Source organism: Raphanus sativus, chromosome 1 (assembly GCF_000801105.2).
Source record: "Raphanus sativus cultivar WK10039 chromosome 1, ASM80110v3, whole genome shotgun sequence".
Taxonomy (NCBI): domain Eukaryota; kingdom Viridiplantae; phylum Streptophyta; class Magnoliopsida; order Brassicales; family Brassicaceae; genus Raphanus; species Raphanus sativus.
This window is the reverse complement of record NC_079511.1, coordinates 15,456,628-15,480,266: the sequence shown is the minus strand read 5'-3', so window position 1 is coordinate 15,480,266 and position 23,639 is coordinate 15,456,628. Positions and strand designations below refer to the sequence as shown.

At 32.1% G+C, this 23,639-nt stretch overlaps 3 protein-coding genes across 6 annotated transcripts; 2 read left to right on the top strand and 1 right to left on the bottom strand.

Moving 5' to 3' along the window:
• The first annotated feature begins 1,746 nt into the window (after window positions 1-1,746).
• On the top strand, window positions 1,747-4,105 carry LOC108841181 (NADPH:quinone oxidoreductase). 2 transcript variants are annotated; one of them, XM_018613963.2, is made up of 3 exons: window positions 1,747-1,947; window positions 2,184-2,375; window positions 3,676-4,105. In XM_018613963.2, the coding sequence occupies exons 1-3, from the start codon at window positions 1,851-1,853 to the stop codon at window positions 3,978-3,980; spliced, it is 594 nt and encodes a 197-aa protein (XP_018469465.1). In that variant the 5' UTR covers window positions 1,747-1,850; the 3' UTR covers window positions 3,981-4,105. The 2 variants fall into 2 exon arrangements, with proteins under 2 accessions (XP_018469465.1, XP_018469473.1); XM_018613971.2 differs by having other exon boundaries at window positions 1,794-1,947; window positions 2,222-2,375.
• A 9,958-nt stretch (window positions 4,106-14,063) lies between these two features.
• On the bottom strand, window positions 14,064-15,329 carry LOC108850989 (aspartokinase 1, chloroplastic). Of its 2 annotated transcripts, XM_018624441.2 has the most exons (5): window positions 14,807-15,329; window positions 14,639-14,721; window positions 14,518-14,558; window positions 14,205-14,359; window positions 14,064-14,109 (listed from the first exon to the last, which is right to left on the bottom strand). In XM_018624441.2, exons 1-5 carry the CDS (start codon window positions 14,939-14,941, stop codon window positions 14,107-14,109), a joined length of 417 nt encoding a protein of 138 aa, XP_018479943.1. In that variant the 5' UTR covers window positions 14,942-15,329; the 3' UTR covers window positions 14,064-14,106. The 2 variants fall into 2 exon arrangements, with proteins under 2 accessions (XP_018479943.1, XP_018479932.1); XM_018624430.2 differs by having other exon boundaries at window positions 14,064-14,359.
• Window positions 15,330-21,724: 6,395 nt separating this feature from the next.
• Window positions 21,725-23,288, top strand: LOC108850953 (uncharacterized). Of its 2 annotated transcripts, none has more exons than XR_008944647.1 (3): window positions 21,725-22,193; window positions 22,275-22,424; window positions 22,499-23,286. XR_008944647.1 is itself a non-coding variant. In XM_057007527.1 (3 exons), exons 1-3 carry the CDS (start codon window positions 22,185-22,187, stop codon window positions 22,652-22,654), a joined length of 228 nt encoding a protein of 75 aa, XP_056863507.1. In that variant the 5' UTR covers window positions 21,725-22,184; the 3' UTR covers window positions 22,655-23,288. The 2 variants fall into 2 exon arrangements, 1 of the variants encoding a protein (XP_056863507.1); XM_057007527.1 differs by having other exon boundaries at window positions 22,362-22,424; window positions 22,499-23,288.
• The last annotated feature ends 351 nt before the right edge of the window (window positions 23,289-23,639 follow it).

Sequence of the window (23,639 nt, the reverse complement as noted above, 5' to 3'; positions counted from 1 at the left end):
CTTCCTTTAAGTCTTCTAACGCATATCCAAAATCCAGATCTGAAAAACTTTCATATCCAAAAACATTCAAATGACTTAGAAACAGAGAAAATGAGTGGAATAGTATATAGATCTACCTTTATAGAACACACAAAAATACATATCTAAACTTTATAGATATACCTTTAAATGAGTGGAAGATGAGAACCATGTGATGAAAAACCTGCAAAAATAAGATAAATTAGTGAGAAAGACATGAGAAAAAACAATAAATTGATATAAAATTTGGTATTTATAAGTTCAAAGAGATTAGAGAGAGGTTGGAGAGTTTTAGAATGAAGAACATTACATTTTTGTTGCAGCCATTTAAGAGGAAGAGATGATATGTGTAAATTTTTATTTATGTAGGGACACAAAAATCTAATTAGGTTAAAATTTTCGATTCAGGCGACTTTCAAGTAAGTCTTCTATTAGAAGGCTTCCCATATTTCAATATTTTTTAGCGGGAAAATAAAATATTTTTAGCGGGAGTTCAGAGAAGTTTTCTAGACGACTCCCTGTAAGTCGTTTCGACCCTAAACATAACCCCTAAACTAATTTAACTAATTAAACACTTCATAAAATCAAATTAAACCTAAAAAGTGTTTACTATACACAGAAATAAACGCATATAGGTTAAAAAATTCAAAAAAATATTTAAGCTTTACGAAATCTAACCCTAAGAATACATAAAATACTACAACATATGTTTGTCAAACCTTAAACCAAAGAATATCATGATTCACTATTTTCACTCATCTATATTGAAAATAATTCAATTTTTTATATCTTAATTTATGTCACTTAAACTGATTATAATTACATGATTTTAATTTTTTGCTTATCATATATTTTTTACAAAATTTATAAACTATTTTATGATCAACCATACTAGACGACTTACAGTATCTTAGAAGACTCATAAGATTTTCCAGAGCTATATTCGTAAAATTGAGTTCTGTTTTTTTGTTTGGTCACAAGAGACTGGCTGTAATTTTACAAAGTTTTTATGTTAGTTTTGCATTTGATTCAAGTTTGGATATGATTTCACATTTAAATTTAAGTTTTGAGTCATATTTGGCAAATCTTCCAAGTAATTATATATAATGAGTTATAATTTGGGTTGAAAGTGAAAAAGATAAATGACAATAATGATTATTTTGTTTTAGACTTTTCTATTACATAGATTTTATAAATCTCATAGATACACATACAATTTTGAAAGTCATGTCTTGTGACTTAGTCAAAAAAAAAAAAGTCATGTCTTATGAGTAAAAATAAAAAAAAATCATGTCCTAATGATAATAGACTTATTTAGAATTAGAGAATTAATGATAACTAAACTTTTGATTAACAAATTTTTTTAATAGATTTTACAAATTCTCAAACTAATAACAAGGGATTATATAAAGATTGTTAAATCAATAAATTAGTAACAATGAAATCTCGATATTTCCAAAATCGATGGAAATTCATTTGCCAATAACCCTTATAACTTTTTTTTCCTTTTTTTTAATTTTAAAAGGTTTACTGTCAGACCAGATCTGTCCACCGGTAAAGCATCTCAGTCCCCTTTCGGTCTTGGGTTTGAAAAGATGATGTCATTGGTGAGCTAACCATTTTTTGGTTTTGTTTGTCATTATTACACAAACCTGCTTCCACTAATATAGTGCTCTGCCCTACATTATTCTTCTTTTTTTTCTTTTTGTTACAAAAAAAAAAGAATGTAGGGCCGAGCACTATATTAGTGGAAGCAGGTTTGTGTTTGTTCACCTGATATATTTCCCATCTTTAATCGTCAGTCAACAAATTGTGAAGCTCTTATCAGAAAAATGGAGACAGTAACAGTGATGAAGCCATTGATCAGAGTCGCTGCTCTATCCGGTTCCCTGCGGAAAGGCTCTTACCACAATGGTCTTCTCCGTGCCGGTATATAAAATATTTTTTTAAAAGCTTTTGGCTTATTCTCCCCCAGTTTTTGGAATGGTGTTTTCAAATTAAAAGATGAAAAACAAATCAAAAGTAAATCTTGTTATATTGAATGTCTTTGTACATATTAGCTAAAACCGACATGTTAGATTTGAAGTCAGTAAGCTTGCACAAAAAAAAAGTTAAATAATATATAGATTTTCAAAGTTTTATTTATCAACTTTGGTGTTATTCAGCGATCGACTTGACGAAAGAATTGGTGCCGGGAATGCAGATTGAGTATATCGACATATCTCCACTGCCGTTCATCAATACTGACCTGGAAATAAATGGTACCTATCCTGCTGTCGTCGAAGCTTTCCGGCAGAAAATCCTTGAAGCCGATAGTATTCTGTTCGCCTCCCCTGAGTATAATTACTCTGTGTCAGGTTCTTCAAAACGTTATTATTATATTATATATATTGTCTTAAATGGGATTTCACTGCCAGGCTGGAAGACTTATGTTTTGTTGAGCATAAGACCATCCCATTGAGAGTTTTAAAAAGTTCATACAAAAACCAAGAAAAGAAAATAGTATAATAATATATCTGCAGTGAACCGAGGTCGCGGGAGCTCTCCGCGGTGAACTGAGTTCATCAATATTTTGTAGGCCCACACCACGTGGGGCCCACAATTGGTTCACATATTTTTTTATATAAATCAAACCGAAAAAATAAAAAATAAAAATAATAAAAAAATACTTTTATGAACCCATCTCACCGGTTCGTTGATGGGGTTGTTCTAAGAGGGCAACAACTGAATTCTTGTGGCAAAATTTGGTGTTTAAGATTGAGTTAAAATGATTACTTCAATTAAAAAAAAATGTATTTTAATCATAATTTGTTCTAAACTGAAAATAATCAAAATAAAATTAATTAAAATTATTTAATTAATAAATGCTAATAATATATTTTAAAATTATAAGTATAAACTAAAATATAAATTATTATATAAAATGTTACAATGTAAATTTAAAAAATATTTGAGGTGATTTGCTTTAAATAATTTTTTTGATATTTTAGACGCATTTTGAAAATTATTGTAATTTTAGTTAAAAACACTCTAAAATCCCATTTAAAACCATGATATTTAGATTTTAATATTCTTAGCCAAGAAATCCACAAAGTACTTTCAATTAGTAAAATTATATTAAAATTACTATTTTAAATACTTTTGATAACCATAGATTTTAAAGTACATTTTAAAATCATATATTCAATAATCGTGAACTTCGAATGTCTTTTTTTACAAAAATTTATATTTGAATAGTAGTGAATTTATCATTTTAATACAAATCACATGAAATCTACATTTGCAGTTTTGGCGTTTTGCCAGTTTTGTGATGTAGAACTAAAACGGGGTTTTGGTAAAAAAAAAAATTCTAATTTTATCTGTTGTTGCTCAATAAGAATAAAAAAAATATTATAAATATGATTTAATAAAAATGTTTGTATGTAAATATACTTTGGTTACCTCTTTTCCTTGAGAGGTTAACTTTAGAACAAGTAAAAAATATCAAATGAACAATATTTACTGTATTTTCTTAAGCATCTATAGAAAACGAACAATAGATAAGCATTTATATCAAATGTTTAAAATGTATGAAACGTAGATCCAAATATATATATATTCTGACTTGATCGTTTTTCTTTGTTTATCTTTGTTTATCTTATTCATACACTATAACAGCTCCTCTTAAGAACGCGATTGACTGGGCTTCCCGACCACCTAATGTTTGGGCGGACAAACCTGCCGCCATCATTAGCACCGGTGGAATATTTGGTGGAGGAGTATCTCAATATCATCTTCGCCAAATTGGTGTATTCCTTGATCTTCATTTTATCAACAAGCCAGAATTTACTCTCAATGCATTCCAACCGCCTGAGAAATTTGATGTGGAAGGAAACTTGGTCGATGAACCAGCTAAGGAGAGGTTGAAAAAAGTCCTTATCTCATTGCAAGAATTTACTATTCGACTTCAGGGTCAAGATTGAGGGAATTCTTAATCATTTGTAAGGCTTGTTTGTGTGATGGAAATAATGCAAATTGTTGTAATAAAAACAGTGTGTCACTTATCTTATAATCGTTTATGTCTATTATAAATATGTATATGATGTTAGTGGTTTGTCCGTGCTACGCGGAGTATTTTTAATTGTGTAGCTAAATGTTTGAAATATGTTTGATACTGATACTGTTGATACTAGAAGTAAGTATTCAAACTTTGTGATGCTGAAATTATGGTTAGTTTTGATATTTATTTTAAAAGTACTTGTTGGTTAGTCTTTACTTGCGTACTGGTCAATTATTTATGAGTAAATAGCGAATACTTGATCTGGGTGAACTATAATGATTTGAACTCTTATTTGTTTGTAAGACACTGTAATAGACTATTAGTTGTGATTTTTGTGTGGTCTGATTAAAAAAGAATAGTGTTGCTTTTCATGCTTCTGTGAAGGCTAGCAGGCAGAAAAAATCAGCTTACTAAACTCGAGGAGATATACATGAAACAACCAAAAAATTCATTGTCCCGGTTCAAGAACACAAAATTTGTCGACTTGTGAAGTCATTGTATAGGCTCAAGCAAGCACCAAAACAATGGCATGAAAAGTTTGACAATGTAATGATGTCAACACAGATTCAACATTAGTGAATGTGATAAATGCATTTACTTCAAATGCACACCTAGCGGGTATCTTTTTGTTGTGTATGTATGTTGATGACATGTTTATCATCGGCAATAATAGAGATATCATCCAACAAACCAAGAACATGCTTCATAGTCGGTTTGACATGAAAGACATGGGTCATGCAGATGTTATTTTCGTCATTAAAATCACAAGAAATCCTGATTGGATAATATTATCTCAGGATCATTATGCCGAAAAGATACCTGAGAAGTTCAAAAACTACTCAAGCGGAATTGCAAAAAACTCCACTAGACACTCAACTGTGCATAACTAAAACCCATGTTGCAAGTGGAGTATGCAAGGTTCATTGGAAGTTTCAAGGTTATGACACTCAACTGCGCATAACTAAAACTCATTGTTAGTGTCGCAAGTCGAGTATGCAAGGTTCATTGGAAGTCTCATGCACTTTGCGTTAGTAAATTCAGGGTCTAAAAGACTTTCAACCAAGTTTTCTAGGAAGTCTTCTATTAGAAGATTAACTTGAAAGTCTACTGAACCAAAAAATATTTAATTTTATTGGAATTTTTGTCTCTCTATATAAAGAAAATTTTACACAATATCTATTCTCCTTTCAAATGGCTAGAACAAAAATGTAATGTTTCTCATTCTAAAACTCTCCAACCTCTTTGTTATTTCTCTGAACTTAAAAACACCAAACTTTATATTAATTTCTCGTTTTTATCTCATGTCTTTCTCACTGATTTATTTTGCTTTTGCAGGTTTTTCATTACATTGTTCTCATCTTCAACTTCGTTAAAGGTAGATCTATATGTCTTTTTTTTCATTTGGTAACCTCCTATTGCTTAAAGCTCTTGCCTTTTGAAAACTATTTTTTTTTGTTTTAAGTTCTTAGCTTAGTTTTGAAGTTTTTCAATGCTTTGAAACTATTTGAATGCTTTTGAATATGAAGGTTCTTCTAACATTTAATGCACTAGAAGAAATCTTTTCGCGGAGACTTTTCCATCTCTCCTCTTTGATAACAGATTTGGGTGTTTTGTTAAGTCTTCATGTCTGGTTTTTCTTCATTTCGTAACTTTTTGTTGCTTGGAACTCTGAATTTTGAAAACCCTTTTGTTGCTCAAGGCTCTTATCTTATTTTGAAACTTTTATTTGTTTTAAAGCTATTTGAATATTTTTGAATCTGAAGGTTAATTCAGATCTGAGCCACACTTTGGACGATTTCCAGGGAAGTCTTCTCAGAATTATTCTAACATATAATGCACCTGGAAGTCTTCTGACATAGTTTTCTCCTATTTCTCATTTTTCATAACAGATCTGAGTGTTTTGGTAACTTTCTACAGTTGATTTTTAGTCGTTTGTTAACCTATGGTTTCTTAAAGATCTTACCTTTTTCTCAAACCAAAAATCTCCAACCTCTCTTAAGTCTCTTAGAATTTGAAAATACCAAACTTTATATCAGTTTATCATTTTTTGTCTCATATCTTTCTCACTAATTCATCTTGTTTTGTAGATTTTTTATTACATGGTTCTCATCTTCTACTTTTTTAGAGTTAAATTTTTGGATATGTATTTTTGTGTGTTCTTTAAAGGTAGAGATATCTCATCTTCCATTCATTTTCTCTTTTTGAAACAATTTGAACGTTTTTGGATTTTCAGATATTTCAGTTCTGAGTTAGACTTTGGAAGACTTCTAGAAGTCTTCTAACATATAATGCCCTAGCAAACCTCGAAGTCTTCTGACGGAGTCTTTTTCCATGTCAAGGGGATTTCAAGCTTGTCTTGTGGAAGAATGGTATGTTTTGTGATTTGTAGGTGTACTTCTTTAGTTGTGAATTCATTTGTAAATTTGAAGAATATTAATGAATTTTTTTTGGTAAAATATGTTCATGTATACAATATTATCTTGCCAAAAGTATTTGACATTATTGAAGTTATTGATACAACTTCAACAGCAAAACACAATAAGACAGAAAATTAATCAAATTTACTACAACTAAGGGAGAAAAGCTCTCAAGAAAACTTAGTCAAATTCACAAAATATCAAAATTACATAAGTTCAATCATATAACAGTTTAATGCATGAAATTGAAATATAAGCAGAAAGTTTATACGGGAAGTTAAAATTTAAGCTAGAAACTCAAATTTTAAGTAAAAATTGAAATTTCAAATTCCATGAAAGTTAAAAAGTATATCTTATGATCTAATAAGATACTCTGAACCATATAACTTGATATTCTTGAGTTACTAAACACTTTTGAAGGTTTAAAAACATATCTTAAAATTACTTAACAAATTTACAAAAATTAACGTAAAAGACTTCCACAGAAGTCTTCTCGGATTAGCTGGAAACATTAATAAATATGATTTTTGGTAACCTCATAATAAAAACTAATTAAGTTATGAATTTCATTCAAGACCCCCAGTATTGAATAATATACATAAATTAACAAGATTTTTTTTTTAAAAGTCTCTATAGTTTTATAGAAAATGAAAACTTATTAAACTTTGACGTTAAAAACTTTCACGGAGGTCGTCAACAAGACTTCCTTCTAGGAAGTTTTCCATTTTGGGTCATTTTTCAAATTGATGACTTACAAATGAGGACTTCCAGAGAAATCTACTCTACAGCAGACTTCTTTGGAAGTCTTCCTTTGTAAATATTTGTTTACTTTTGTTTCTGAAAAAAAAATTCAAAAATTCCAAAGAAAAAATTCCGGGAAATCTTTTAGGATAAACATGTTAGTTTTACAATTGACTAAACTATGTTAAGAAATTGACTTTCTCTAGAAGACTTACATGAAAGTCTTCCACCAAAAAAATAAAACTTAAATATTTTTTCTTGAATAAATGTTAAATTTATTCATCAAAAAGTCTTATTACAACTAGTGCAGCCTGTTTTACGATGAACCTTGTATTCTACTCCTCAAAATATAAGCAAAAAGCTATTTACATTCTAGTTGAAAACCAAAATTGCATCAAATCCTCCATGCCTTTTACTCCTTTCTTACGCACCAAACTGATTCTATTACTAATCTCTTTCTCAATCTCTCTTTTAAGCACAACCAACGGCAACATCTTCTCACCATGCTTCAACTTGTTCCTTTCCCTCCACAATGCATACAGAACAGCTTGGAATGCATATCTGATACAAAATAGACTCTTCTTCTCCCTAGTTTTATCAGATATTATGAGGATTAACTCAGACCAGACGGTGGTAAAGGAATGCCGCATGATCCATTTTTCAATGAATTCCCAAACTTGAGCTGACAGGTCACATTCGAAGAACAAATGATTTCTTGATTCCGAAGCTGTCCTGCAGAGAATGCAAATATCATCACTCCCCCGACCCCATTTCACTACTCTGTCCATGGTCGACATTCTATCCCGAACTGATAACCATGTCATGAAAGCATATTTTGGGGTAGCTTGCGAAAACCAAATGCCCAAAGCCCAACTACAAAAAGTATGTTTTTCTTGTAGTATATTCCATGTTTCCAGAGTAGAGAATTCCTGCTTATAGCCCGAGACCCTTCTCCAGAGCTTTAAATCCTTTTTCCCTTGAGCTAGCTTATTCTTGATGATATTAAGTTCCTCTTCTATCTCATTCAAAACTCCTAAGCGATGCCTTCTTCTCCTACGGACCCTTATCATTGCCTCCTCGACTGTGGCATTCTTTTGAACACCAAAATCAATGACTCCTCTAGCTCCTAACAAGTCTGCGAGAACTCTTTTATCTGACCAATTATCAAACCAAACGAGGTGCAACTCTCATTTCCCACTTCAATCTTATAGAACGACTTAGCAACATTTTTCAGCTTCAACATCTTATGCCACATCCAAGAGCCTCTTTGCATCTTTGAATTGACTTCCCAAAAACTTCTCCCTTTAAGTAAATTAGCTTGAATCCACTTACCCCATAGAGACTCCCCTGCTAACATTCTCCAGATCAATTTAAGACCATACACTTTATTAACTTCTCTCAAATTTCTGATCCCCAGACCTCCTTCACTTTTAGTACAACAAATGTATCTCCAAGCAACCTTAGCATTTGAAGATTTAAGCGATGGACCTGTTCATAAGAAAGCTGAACATATTTGTTCGACCTCCTTTATACAGCTACAAGGAAGCCGAAACATTGTTGCCCAAAAATTCACTATACATGTAAGGACAAAGCTAATTAACTGAAGCCTTCCAGCATATAATAAAAACCTGCACGTCCAGGAACTTATATTACTTCTAAGCTTCTCTAACAGGGGAACATAATCATGCTTCTTCATCACTTGTGTCATTAGAGGAAGCCCCAAGTATCGAACGGGAAGCTCACCAACTGCAAATTTAAGGTTATCAAAATGCTCCTCTTTTCTGTCTCTGAGACTCCCGCCATATAAATTGTAGATTTCCCTTCACTAATACTCAGACCAGACCACGTCTCAAACTCATCAACTTAAATATTACAGTTAACTAGACGATTTCGATGTAAGTCGTCTCAGGTTAATTTTGCAATTCAAAATTAAAACTTCAATATTTTATTGTAATTAGACGACTTCTGGCAGACGACTTACACATAAGTCTTCTATGATAATCAAGGTTAAATTAGAATCTTGGAATAAAAATTTGTAAGTCTTTCTTGTAAAAATAATAGATCTGGATAAATAATGAATTTCGTACTTTCAACAAGTGGGATAACTTGATTAGATTTTTCTAGCACCCAGAAATTCACGAGGAAACAGATCCACTTGTTGATTACCAAGAATCATGAATTTGAACCTTACAAAGTTTATAATCAAAATCTTAGGGTTTTTGGATGAATATAGAGTGAAGTGAAAGAAACGTAGTTTTGAGCATAAGAAATGAGGTACGAGGATTGAAAATCGACTTTTAGGTGCATTAAGAGCTTCAAATTGGTTATTCATGGTGGTTGGTGTATTGATCGCAATGAAAATATTGTAAATACTTAATGTAGATGAGGATAATTGAGTAAGATGCTCATTAGAAGAAAAAAAATAAAGGTATTTTCGTGAATAATCTGAACTTGTTTGGTGAATATTGCAAATGAAGTTTCCAAAAACAATAATGTCATTTTGACTCACTAAAATTAATAAAACATGACAAAATTTAGATTATTACAGAGATATAACTGTTTATAATTATTATATATATATATATATAAATTTTATGATACATATTTATTAAAATTATTCCTTAATTTAGAGAAAATCGCAAATACAAAAATAATTCGTAACTAATATGATAAAAATATTTATATTTTAATGGTATGTAAGAAAGAAAAGTTTACTTATTAATAATAATATAGATAAAATAATAATGATAATATGTGGATTATAAATGTATTAATTATCATAATTGTTTCGAAAAAGTTTTTCAAAAATTATAATATTAAATTAGATAAATATTATAAAAGAATATTTGTTAAATTATAAGGTTTATTGATTATTCATAAGAAATTGTCAATAATACCATTTTTCTTATACCACTTTCCAACTATACACTAACCAACTATACCATCAGATTTTTAGTGATTAAAATACCATTATACCCTTAAATAACTAAATTGTTCTTCTTCTTCCCCACGACAGGTTTCTCTCCGGAGGTTTCATCTCCGATCCCGTCGATGATTGTGAGATCGGACCCTGCGCCCGGAGCCCCTGTGGAGGTTCCTGAGCCAAATCGGGACGCAGCGTGCGGCACCTGCGGAAGGCCGGAGTCGATGGAGCTCGTAGTAGTCTGTGACGGTTGCTAATTTGGCAATCTTCGACGAAATCGACGAGACTCCCGTTTAGTATCAGACTCCGTCTTTAATGACTGATCATCCACAGAAGAAAGCAGAGCTAAGCAGACGAACACTTGATGAAAGGTGAAAGGTACCTCCTTTCCCGACGAGACTCCACCTTGCTTCCAACCCTTTGCAGCGCTGCCCAGTAAAGGTCAGTTTCTGTAACGTTTCTGCAGTGTTTGATTGCCTTAAAAGATTCAATTTTTTGATATTTTTTGTCTTTTGTAGTTTCTGTAGGTATTCTTCATATGAACAGAGTGAATGATGGCGAGTCACCTGTGGGTAAACCTTTTGTTTTTGGGGGTAATGGGAACGGTTCTGGTGCAAAAGACACAACTCGAGGTAATGCCGCAGTAACTCCAGTATCTGATGAGGAGGAGGTTTAGCACACCTGTAGGTGACTTTGTCTTTGGTTCCGAGAAGTCCACACCACCGTGTAATGATGAAAACAGATGTTTGGATGTGGATAGTGGTAAAACTGGAAGGGAGGGTTGTAGAAAGTCTGACAGTGGTGATGGTAAAGCTAGAGATGGTGATTCTTAAGTGAACCTTCCTGCTGAGATGAAGAAGCTTAATATCAGCGAGGAAGCAAGGGAGTTTAGTAACGCACCTCCTGCATTTATCTTTGGCAGCACTGGAAAAGTTAATAACGTTTTTCAGAAAAAGAATCTCAACACTACCATGCGATACAATCAAGAGAACCAACCTGTGAATACAGGTCAAGCCAGACAGGAGTAAGCTTCTGCTTCTGTGATGCCTGCTGAATGTGAGGTTTGGCGACTAAGGTATTATTACATTCTAACTCAAACAGCTTCTTTTGAATACTTATGTTTCTAAGAACTGAGAGGAGTAATGCTTTTTTTGTATCAGGGCAAATCAAGCCTACAAGAATGGTGATATGCGTAAAGCCGAGGAATGTTACACGCATGGTATAAAGAATTATATATAATTTATAAAGGTTTGTAAATAATTTCTAAAGATTTATAGATTATTTGTAATGGTTTCTAAATTATTTATAATAGTTTACATAATAGTTTATCAACCTTATCATCCTCCTCAGAGCTGTAAAGATAATTATACACTTCCTCCTCCTGATTCTCAATGTAACGCTTAGCCACCAAACCAGGTAGCTTAGTTATTTTAACCTTCTCACACCCAAAAAGCAAACTCAGCTTCCTATCGCAAGTTACCATATTTGTCTTCTACTTCAGAGGATGTGTTAACTGACGAATGTACTTTCACACTATGCTTATCATAAAGAGAAGTGACGCCTCCTCTTTGTAGTTGGTAGCTCCAGAATAAGAGAGCACATGTACCTCCTTGCGTTAGACAGTGGCTACAAACCTCAGTGTTAGAATTGATTTTGATGAGACAGTTGTACCCCATTACTAAGAGGCAGCTAAGTGATTCTACTCGTAATGAAGGTTTCTTCCACTGTCGCATATCAAAAAGATTGAACATTAACCAGACTAAGATTCGGTAATATGAAGGTACAAGACAAAACTGAATACAATCTCTGGAACCTGAAACTTTTGTGCAAGGACAGGCCCTTATTGTCTGAGGAACAGTGTAATATTGGAGAAATGAGTGTACCCAAAATCTACGATAAATAATGACAATAACTGAACAAACATTCAATCAAAAACAAGCTTCACTTTCTTCTTTGTTGGAAAATGTAATTCTAGTTTTCCCTCACCCTGGTGCTAAGGTGATGAACTGTATAAGAATCACAGAAAGGAAACAGCTAAACAATTCGCAGCAATGGCGTTTGTTTACGTATGCATGTCGAAGAACTTCTCTATGTCAGTGTACAAAGAAAGTTGCAAAGCCAGCGCAGCCTATACACGCAACTTTTGGCCCACCTGAAACAAAATCAATTTCATCAATACGCAATGGACCATGATAGCACCTACGAGACTTCAGTTTGAGAATCAAGCCATTGCAAAACCTCTTAACGTTCTAAAGTCCACACAAAGAAGATGATAAGATATTAATTACCTCGGGCAGACATTGAGCCACCGGTCACACATCCAGCAAAAGTGATTTATAAATGATTATATAAAACCTTATAAATATTTGGTATATTATCATAAGTGATTTTATAAAGGTCTTATAGACTTATCTTATAAACTCCTATAAAGTCTTATTAATTGTTTTATAAACCATTATAAATAATCTTCTATTTCTTATAAATAATTTACAAACATTTATAATAGAATTATAGACACTTATAGTAGCTTTATGAATATTTACTTCTAAAGTTTTGTAAAGATTTATAAAATCTTATAAATTGTGATATGAAGAATATTAAACTCTTTTAAAATTTTTATAAACCCTTATATACAGATTCATAAACTTTTATAAATATATCTATAAAACCTTACAAATGATTTATAAGTTCTTATAAATGGTTTTATAAACCTTTATAAGAGGTTTCTAACATGCAAGATAATATAGATTAGCTAGAGCCAGAGCTGCAGCAAGATAATCACATTTCCAAAGTTTCGAAGCTGAGATTTCTGCTATTCAATTAGCTGCAGCAAGAACGTATCAAATCTGACATGAAAAATACCGTACCAGTAGCGTGACCAGAATTTGGTCCTGAGACCTGCGTATCAATGATTCCATTGTTTTTGTGGTCCAACAGTAAACTATTAGTTGCAGGAGAAGTAAGAGTAGGAGAGACTGCTTTAACACTTGTCAACCTTGAAGAAATTTACATGAGAATTATAAACATTATAAATACTTTCATAAAGATTTATTATAATTTTTGTAAGAATTTATAAATGTTATATAAACTCTTCTAACTGATTTATAAATTGATTTATAAACTCTTATAAATTGTGTTATGAAGATTATTAAATTCTTATAATCTCTGGAATAAACCTTTATAAACAGATTTATAAACTATTATAAATAGCTTATAAGTTCTTGTAAATAGTTTTATAAACCTTTTTAAATAGTTTTATAAACCTTTATAAAATGTTTATATATTAGTTATAATGGTTTATAAATTGTTTATATATTAGTTATATAGGTTTATGAATTGTATATTAGTTATATTAGTTATACCCTTATAAACTCTTATAAATTATTATACAAACCATTATAAATTGTTTCTATATTAGTTATACCCTTATAAACTCTTATAAATTATTATACAAATCATTATAAATTGTTTTATAATGCTTAATTTCTAAATGGTTATAGACTCTTTTAGTTGAGTTATAAACCTATACAACTTTTATATTACCCCTTATAAATGATTTTTCAAATGCTTATAAATAATGATTTTATAAACCCTTATAAATGATTTTATAAACCCTTATAAATAAATTTAAATATTCTTATAAATGATTTATAGACCCTTTTAAAATCTATTTGTGCTTAAATTAGACTTTTCATTTGACCAAAATCTTATTTTACAATGTTACTATAACTAGTCTTTTTTTAAACACTAGTATTATAAATGGGACAATGACGCCTTATGCATTTACTAACAAACACCAATTGCATTGCACATTGTAATAAGCAAATATACATTTGTTCAAAAAAAACAAAGAGGTTCCCAACTTCAAATCTCAGGCTGCATTTTGACGCACTCTTCATGGATCGACTGGAAGAGCATTGTCGAGAGGTAACGTTCCCGAAGCTCGGGAAATATTAGTCAACAAAAGTTTACTGACACCAATTCTCATATTAGTCAACAAAACAAAATATAAATACTACTTCCAGAGAGAATTAAACAAAATACTAAAATATGATGGTGGACATACTTGGCGCGCTTTGACACCGATTTTATTAAGATAAGTTGCGAAAATCCTTGTAGACATACACTCTCCAAAGGAGACTAAGTAGTCTCTGCTTCGAAGAGTCAGCTCCTTCATCATGGCTATGCCTTTCAGTAGTTGCTCCAGTTCTTCCAAAAACGCTGCAAAAATGTTTCCCATATTAACTAAGAAAATGAAAACAATAAATGCAATAAGCTCTTGAATATTTTACCAAACTCATCACAATGAGCCTAATTAAAATAGCGAGAACAAATCTCCTAGTGTACAAAGTTACATGAACAAACAATACTACTCTTACATGTAACAACAGAGGGGTCGATCTTGAGCTCTGCCACTGTCCTGAAACAACAAAAAAACACATTCTTTATAAAAACCAATACCAAGCAGAGAGACTTTAATGTAATACAGTGAATCAAAACCTGAGATGCAATTCCTTTATAATGCTCAGTTCCTCAATCTCAGATGCATTAGAAACACCAAAACTCACAGCCTTCTCTCCCGCCTAAACTAACACAACAAATCAGAAGCTCAAATTCAAAACCTTGAACACAATAACAAATTATAAAGGTTAGAGCTTTCAGCATTACAAGCAAGAGATTGTTGGTTGTCTTCCCCATCGCAGAAAGAACAATGACCGGACTCTCCTCCGGAAACGCCAAAATCAAATCCGCCACTTCTCTCATTCTCTCCCCCGTCGCCACCGAGGATCCACCGAACTTCATCACGCACGTCAATCTCTTGTCTTCCACGTCCCTCTCCTTTACAACGCATGTCTTCTCCTCTTCCAAAACAGCTCGCACAGTGCCTTTGAGGCACGAACCCGAGACATTCCTTGTGCAGGAGGAGGAAGAGCCATCTCCAATGGACAATTAGGATGAGCAACCTCCGAGTAGAAGATTAAGAATTAGGATAGACTTGTAGAAATTCTTCATCATGATTTCCAATCCAATCGATTTCGCTTTCACCGTGAGCCTCTGGATCTATCAGGAATAATGGTTTCACCGTGAGACAGAGATGTCGGAACTCAACGATGACTTTAGACGACGACGATGAATCCGGAGGAGAGAGACGATGTATACAAAGAGAAGAAGGTCACAACCGAGAAAAAAGTCGTGATATCTTAGAGATAAGTAGGGTTAATTTTGTCTTTTACATATTAATGAAAAGTGTATTTGTGAAAATGTTTTTAAATTGATGGTATTATTGAATTGTGGTACTACACAAAATGTATTTATAAAATTTCTCCTAAAATTATGGAGAAGATGACAAGTAAGCAAAATCACCTCTTAAATAATATGTTATAGAATATAGATCATAATTATACATATTCGTTATAATTACAATTAGGAGAGTGGCCCAATTATCCTATAATTTTATCAATGACTTTCCCAATATGAAAATCTCCAATAATGGAGTATAAGAGAAATAGTATATTATTGAACTCAGCTCACAGAAATCTTTCCACAGATTTTGACTCCGTCCTGCGTTAAGAACTTGGACCCGCTAGAAGAAACGCTCCATACGCATTTTAACCTCTTAAATTAATCTTCAAAACATCCATGATTTTATTGTAGATTGGTGTCGTTATCTTCATAAACTAACTCCAAAGTCCAAAAAATAATCTTTGTGGTTATCTTGTTACCAATGCTTTAATTTCTTTTTTCTACTATGCTTGTAACTTTTGTCATATTTTAGGGATAAACATCATCCGGTTCTAACTAGGTCCCGCACAACAAATTGGTGGTCAGATGCATATCCAATACAATGCGCAATTTCTCTTTCCCAAAAACACTTGGTCGTTTTCTATTGCTCAAACTTTTGTCACAGCCCTTAATTATAATTAAATCGTAGTTTAAAAAAAAGTCCATATTTTTTTTAACTCTGATTTTGTTGTTTCTTGTTAATAATATATGTTCAAAGTATCCCATTATATAAATTGGTAACGTTAGTTTTAATTTACAGGAGATTTGGTAAAAAGGGGATTCCGAGTTAGTTTGTAGTGTGATCATATATAGTTGATTACTTTTTGTTTACTAATTAAAAAAAAATGTTTGCTAATTCAAAAATTGATTAATAATTTATATTGAGGATATCTATTTTGGCAAAGAGGCTGAAAGTATAGACATATAATTATTTATTTACTAGATATGAGCCCGTTGCGTTGCATTAATAAAACATAAAATAATAATTATTTTATTATCATTTTATGATTGATTTGCATATGTTTGTGAGATTTATTTTATAATTAAAAACATATTTTCATACATAAGTTTAAGTTACAATTTATATTTTATAATCATGGCACATAGATGATTTGTTATCAACTTTCTACTTGGATTAGGATAAACACTATATCTAAAGGTTTAGATTGAACCCAACATAAAATAAGAAATTAAATGAAAAATAAAAAAAAATTGAAAGTCAAATAATTACAATTGAGTCAGTGACAACATTATACATTTTATGTAATAATTTAATGTTTTATTAAATATTTTTTATAATTTTACACTTCTTTTGTTAATTAAATAATTTTTAGTATTTTGTTCATCATCAAATTCTCTATTAACTTTTTTATAAAATAACTTTTTACAATTCTCTTCTGGTTATGACTTAAAAATATGATACAAATCTCTTTTGTATAGGATTTGTTGTTTTTTAAAAAAGGAAAACAACTTTCAAATATTATTTTACAGTGTTTTAGTATCTTAGAAAAATAAATAAATATTACACAATATTTTAAAATTATTTTTTTCTAGGATTTATAAAAAAAATACTTTGCAATAATTATCTCAAGTTAATATTAAATATTTTGCCATTTATAAAGTGCCATTAAAAGTGCCATTTTCAAAATTCGTTTTTTTCAATATCACTAATAGTTTTACAATTTTAAAGTAATGGCAGATTTTTATTGACACATTCACAATCTAATATTTTAATTGACACATGCCTCGACTGAAATATTTGAAGTTATTTTTTGTTTATAAGTTTTTAACATAAACTTATTAAAAAAAATAAAATTACTTAAAAGTTGCTTGTTCAAAATTGTTAATTAATATGATCGTGACACTTGACAATTATATATTTAAGTATATATATATTTGAATGATTGTAGTTACTTTTGGTTTTATGATTTTTTTATTAAGGATTGTAATAAAGGAAAAATAACATTAAACACTCTTTAACAATTTCTTGGTTTAAGATTTTAAAAAAGGAAAACTACTATCAAATATTGTTTCACAGTTATCTTTTCTTTATGATTTTAGAAAAGAAAAATTAGTATTAAATTAATTATTTGTACCAATCGGTTTTGGTATAGGATTTGTTAAAATTAAAATTACTGTTACTTTTTTTAAAACATCGTGTTAATATCCAAATAATTGTAGTTCTTTTCATTTTATTATCTTTTTAATTAGGATTTGAATAAAGGGAAATTAACATTAAACACTTTTTAACATTTTTTGTTTTAGATTTAAAAAGGGATAATTACTATCAATTTGTTTTTAACAATTATCTTTTCTTTATGATTTTAGAAAAATAAATAAAAAAGTTAATTACTATTGATTTTTTTAACAATTATCTTTTTCTTTATGATTTTGGAAAAATAAACAATATTTGCAAACACATGTCACAATCTAAAATATATAACTGTCATGTGTCGCAATCATGTTAATTATTGGCTTTGAATTTAGAAAAATAAATAAAAAGGATAATTACTATTAATGATAATTGCTATTAATTTTTCTAAAAATTATATTTTCTTTATGATTTTAAAAAATAAACAATATTTGCAAACACATGTCACAACCTAAAATATATAACTGCCATGTGTTGTAATCGTGTTAATTAATAACTTTAAAGAACCAAACTTTATATAATAAGGTATGCTTTTGACAACAGTATAAAAGTAAACATATTTATTTATTGTATACCTTGTAAAAGTAAGAAAATCTAGATAACAGGTATGATATTATTTTTATACTTTTAATAGTAAAAGTCAAATAATAATAAATGTTATGTAAAAAACATTTGATTTATGATTCGTCAAATAAGATATTTATGTAATAAATATAAATCGAAATGATATATTTAGAAAGTAAAGAAAACCAAGGCGGGTTGACAAAAAAAAAAAAAAAACCAAGGCGGAGACGGTATAAGACACCCCTAGATTTTACTTGAGTCATTTTACTTCCCCTCTTAAACTATATAAAGACACATGTAGTTGTAAAAATTAAGAGACACAAAGAAAAGAGAAGAAGGTTCGATTGAGAGAATAAAGAAATCAAGAATGTTGCTGGTGACAGTATTGGCCGAGATGTTAAAGGAGTACACGGTGGTACTCGCCGGAGTTTTGGAGCATCTCTTTTCTCAGGCGCCATTTCCGAGGAGAATCCGACTTCATATATTATACTCTCTCCCGTTCCATAATTCCAGTTCATTTCTCCCTCTTCTCCTTCCTTCTCCTCCTCCGTACGCTCGTACTTTATAATCCAAGAAGCTTTTGTTGAGATGTGTATTCCAGAGCTTTTGTGATTTCTACTCGAGTTGAGATGTGTATTCCAGAGCTTTTGTTGTATCCTCTTGTTGGAAGTACAAAACAAACAAGTCACAGAGCTTGGTTATGATTTTCTTTTTCTTGAATTGATTTGTTAAAGAAGAGGAAGGAAAAAAAAACTGTTGTTTTACGTCTCTTCTTAGTTCTTAGTATAAAAGAGTTGAATTCGTCATCAACTTTTTGCTTTCTTTTTGGTCAATGCTTTATACGGATTGGTCTACTTGGCTTCTTAACTACATTGTATCTCATATCATCCAGAAATTTCGACGTTCCTTAATTTGTTAACTTTCTAGTTTTATTGCTAAGCCAGATTATAAATTCTTTTTTTTTGTGAAACGAATCAGATTATAAGTTCGTAATGCGAGATTTTTCTTTACGATCTTACAAGATTTATTATTGCCATCTCTTTTGAAACTTGCGTGTTGGGCATCAAGTTATAGATGCATAATCTGATTGCATTTGGGTGGTTTCAAAGACAGGTGGGAAGTTAATTCATGCGTTCAAAAGTGATCAAATGATCACATGTCCTGTCTTGTTTAAACAGAAAACAAAAAGATATTTCTATTTGTTTGTACACGCATTATTATGAAAAGAGTTTTGGAATCACCGAAACTCTTCACCATTTTAAAATAAAATATTGATGACCTGTAATGTTCACCTTATACTTGAACTGTCGTATCCCCGAGATAGGATCATCGGGATGGACAATAGTTCGATGAAACGTACCAGTCGATCATGAGATCAAAGGCAATTGTTCCATGATCGAAATAGAAGGCTAAGTATATTAGAAGGCTAAGACTTAACCAAACGAGGATGGAAGTAAGGATAACGGAGCTGGTCGAGTTGTACGATAGCTGGACGAGATAGACGGGTAGCTCGATCATCTCAACAAATCTCGGTCAAGTTCAGTCTAGCTCGGTCCAAGTTATGTCAGCTCAACTAGCTGAGCTACTATCTTTTTTTTTCTGAGCTACTATCTTACTCAGTTGAGAGTCAACTCAACTCAGATGGAAGGAGTGTTCAGGTCTCGGGCAGTTGTTCCGTGTCCGGGCCGGTGGCGGGCTGGTTAGTCCGACAAGGTTGGTTAAGGGCCGGTGACGCCTTGGAGTAGGCTGTGGGATAAGTCTACAGGGATTGGGTAACTGGTTGGGCTTGAGACCGACCCAATAAGGGACAGTTATAGGCGATGGGGCGGGACTGGCCAAGGTTGCAACTTTTCGATCAATTCGTACCCATCCGTCTAACAAGTTGTAAATGTTCGCATTGCAAGTCCTGGCCATTCATTCTCCATAAATAAATAGAGGGCATCTCTGTCGATTCTAATCATCAGTATCCAGAGTAAAAATTTAGAGAAATATTCTGAAAGAGAAAGAGAGAGAGAGAGTCCGACCAAGAGAAAGGCCGATTGCGGTGGTGTTTACTTTCCGGCGAGAGGAATTGTTTGAGAAAGAGATACCAGCTAAGGATGGGAGAATCCGTCAAGGAGAAGAAGTGGAAAATTCTGAGCAAGGCTCCAAGGTATGTGATGGACCGGTGATCCATCAGACTAAGCCGGGGGACCTAATGGTCGAGTCTATGGTCTGATCGGTTCAAGGTTGCATCCGTTCTTCTCTTATCTATTTACATACATTCTTATTCTTCTATTTCTAGTTATATACGAAGAGGTGTGATGGTTGGGTAGAAGGGTTGCGTCCTTGACTGTGTCCATTAACACCTAAACTGTGATCTTAGGCCATGGGCTGGATCTGCGCATGGTTTAACCGGTCTAGATGGGAGAGTTGGGATAAACAGTTGGGATCCATCCAAGGAGTGGAGTTCCAAACGGTGTCTATCCGTGTCTTTGTTTCCTCACTCTCCTCTCTGTTGTCTCGTTTCTCTTACTCTGTGTCGAACTAAACCCCAGAAAACTAAATACCCCCAAATATATTTTAGTGGGAATTATTGGTTATAGTATAATCCTTCTTGGATTTAGAAACTTTTGATAGAATTCAATAACTTTAAAATTAAACAAGTAGACTCCAGAATCGACGATATATATATATATATATATATATATATATATATATATATATATATATATATATATATATATTAAAATCAAAATGTGTATTATATTATAAAGAGTCAACTAGATCATGACCCGCGCTTCGGAAGCGCGGGATGTTTTTTGATTCAAAATTTTGTTAACAATGTTACAAATATTTAATATGTAAGAATTTTGTCTATTTAAAAAACTGCGTTTGAATCAACATTTTTAAATCCAATTTAGATCGTCAAGCTAGTAAACCCGGTAATCCGATATATAATCATGTTTGAATTGGTTAAAAAGTAATGGGTTAATAAGTTTGATTTGAATCCACTTTGAATATATCATATAGTACGACTATTATATAAAATTAATTTGTCAAAGAGTAATGTATTGCATGGTGATCATCGCATGAACTTATTGGATGGTGATTATGAAATCTCAAATTTAACATTACTGCATGTTGGTTATGAAATCAATTGGGAAAGAAAATATTTTTTTGAATAGAAAGAAAATGGACGAACTGATAAAATGAATGTATATAAGGTATTAAGTTAGCATAGAATAAGGAAATAATTTATTAACATTGATTGTTAGTTAATAGGATCAGAAAATATATCATATCCAATAGTAGGTCCAATTTAAAAATCCACCTAGAAAAAGTCACAATGTTTCTATTTTAATAAGATAGATTAGCTTAAAATCCATAAAGAAATGGGAAATTAGGAATATACCCAACACAATAAAGTACGGGATTAAAGAGTATACAAAATTACAATCAGAGCCCTCTGACATATTGTCTACAGGTTAAGTTTATAGGTTATTAGATGTCACATATATTTAAAGATATTATAAAGATTTGGTACAGATTACTATTTCTAAAAATTAAACAAAAAAAGATCTCTCTCTCCGTTCTTAGACCATCCGCAACAGCAGTCCTTGTTAAATCCTTAACCTTCTCTTTCTTCCTTGATGAAATATAATAATAATATTTTGTCAGAAATAACCAAGGATCAATCCTTCAATAGGGATTGGAAGGACTTGATCCTTGACCTTCTCTTTCTTCCTCTCTCTCTCTATCTCTCCTCCCTCGCTCTCTCTCAATCTCTTCTCCGTTTGCGTTCTCTTCTCCTTCTTCTCTCTTTTTTTTTTTGAAAAATTCTTCTCCTTCTTCTCGTTACGGACTCGTCGGAGACCGAATCGCACCGGACGGTTTGAGTAAATCGGAGCTGATTTGATGGAGAGTAAATCAGAGCTGATTTAATGAGAGTAAATTGGAGCTTGTACGTCTCTGGGAGATCACGGCGAGGGAAGCTCCCTCACGACTGTAACGGGACGATCTGTAACAGTTGAAGTGGATCAGGAACGGCTGTAACAGTTGAAGTGGATGAACAAGGTACATGCACATAACTTGTTTGATGAAATTACTCAGAGAATTTTTTTAATCAGCTAAGAGGTTTATTCTAAATCATTGCAGAGTTAGAGAACTGGGAACATTGTGAAGCTAGTGAATCCGTGTGAACCGTATGAAAGCCACTTACTTTATCTTCTGTGGAATCTTCAGGTTGCTTCTATGTTGCCAGAAGAAGCGTTTTTTGTTGTGAGGAAGTCTTTTGACGCTAGGAAGGTATGTTAGTTACGGTTTGGTTCCATATGTTATTGTTATGGTTGAGTGAAAGTTTTCATATTTTTTTTGTTTAGATTCTGAAAGAAGCTAAGTTTGTGTATATTGTGGACTTGGATGTGAAGACGCTACTTGAGTTACAGCCTCGCGCTCATGATTTTATATTCCGGTTAGGCCCAAGCTTGGACTTGTTGAGCATCTTCCTCCTGAGAACTCTGTTTCTGGTGACTTGATCAGTATAGTAAACGAGTGTAGAAGAACCACCAACAGTGATGCAGAGAGCATGAACCTGTGGTTATCAACGGCAATGGAGGAGGAGGAAGAAGCAAACCGAGGATTGCAGTTGTTGGTGGTGGTCCGTCTGGTTTGTTTGTAGCTCTTGTTCTTGCAGAGTTTGGTGCTGATATAATGCCAGGATCTATTCTCAGAGAGAGATATAATGCCAAGAATTGAGTTGAGCAGAGAGAAGAAGGTCCATTATCAGCCTTACAATTCAAGAAACAGAAATGGAGGAGCTTAAAACAGTAGTACCAAACTCTCTTCTGGAACCAAGTCGTAGGGTAGAGAAATTGCAATATGTCTTACTCTTAAACTGTGATGATTCACAAACCAAAAGCTTAACTAATTAGATCTGTCATATGTAGTTTGCTCAATATTTCAATACCACTTGTTGTTGGTAGGCAATGGGTTGAATGTAATTAGACTTGTGTGCATATAGTATAACAAAGTTTAAATTCCTAAGGACTCTATATTGAATTATACCATTAGACAACATTTTAGGGTAAAATCCTTAACTATTCAAAAAGCAAAATATATATATATTCTATTGCTAAGGACTCCAATGGTGGATAACACCATTGGAGTTGCTCTTATCTTCTTCTCCATCTTCTTCCTGTGTTTCTTTTTTTTTATTTTTTTACTGAAATATAGTTCTCGACCAAATTGTGGTGACTTTGTGTTCTTGTTTTGTTTCTGAATAATATTCATTGTGTACTTTTTAAAGAAATGGTTCAGTGTGCCCGCTAGAAGGTAACTGAAAGAACAACGGCGACCAAGAACGGCATCACTAGATTTTGTTTCCGGACCTTCTTCTTTCACTTCTTTTTTGTTTTGAAACCAAGTCCAGCTTGAATATTATAAACTTACGTGTGAATTTTGAGTTGTGTCATCCTAGATCTGGATGAATTCGATTCTGATGTATAGGAACCTAAAAATATC

Excerpts from the sequence above, each read along its gene's own strand:
- LOC108841181 (XM_018613963.2), top strand. The coding sequence starts at position 1,851 with ATGGAGACAGTAACAGTGATGAAGCCATTGATCAGAGTCGCTGCTCTA. Across the intron at positions 1,948-2,183 it reads CAATGGTCTTCTCCGTGCCG|CGATCGACTTGACGAAAGAA; the intron begins GTATATAAAATA and ends GGTGTTATTCAG. Across the intron at positions 2,376-3,675 it reads GTATAATTACTCTGTGTCAG|CTCCTCTTAAGAACGCGATT; the intron begins GTTCTTCAAAAC and ends ACACTATAACAG.
- LOC108850989 (XM_018624430.2), bottom strand. The coding sequence starts at position 14,941 with ATGAAGTTCGGTGGATCCTCGGTGGCGACGGGGGAGAGAATGAGAGAA. Across the intron at positions 14,559-14,638 it reads ATAAAGGAATTGCATCTCAG|GACAGTGGCAGAGCTCAAGA; the intron begins GTTTTGATTCAC and ends TTGTTGTTTCAG. Across the intron at positions 14,360-14,517 it reads CGACCCCTCTGTTGTTACAT|CGTTTTTGGAAGAACTGGAG; the intron begins GTAAGAGTAGTA and ends ACATTTTTGCAG.
- LOC108850953 (XM_057007527.1), top strand. Across the intron at positions 22,425-22,498 it reads AGTCTTTTGACGCTAGGAAG|ATTCTGAAAGAAGCTAAGTT; the intron begins GTATGTTAGTTA and ends TTTTTTGTTTAG.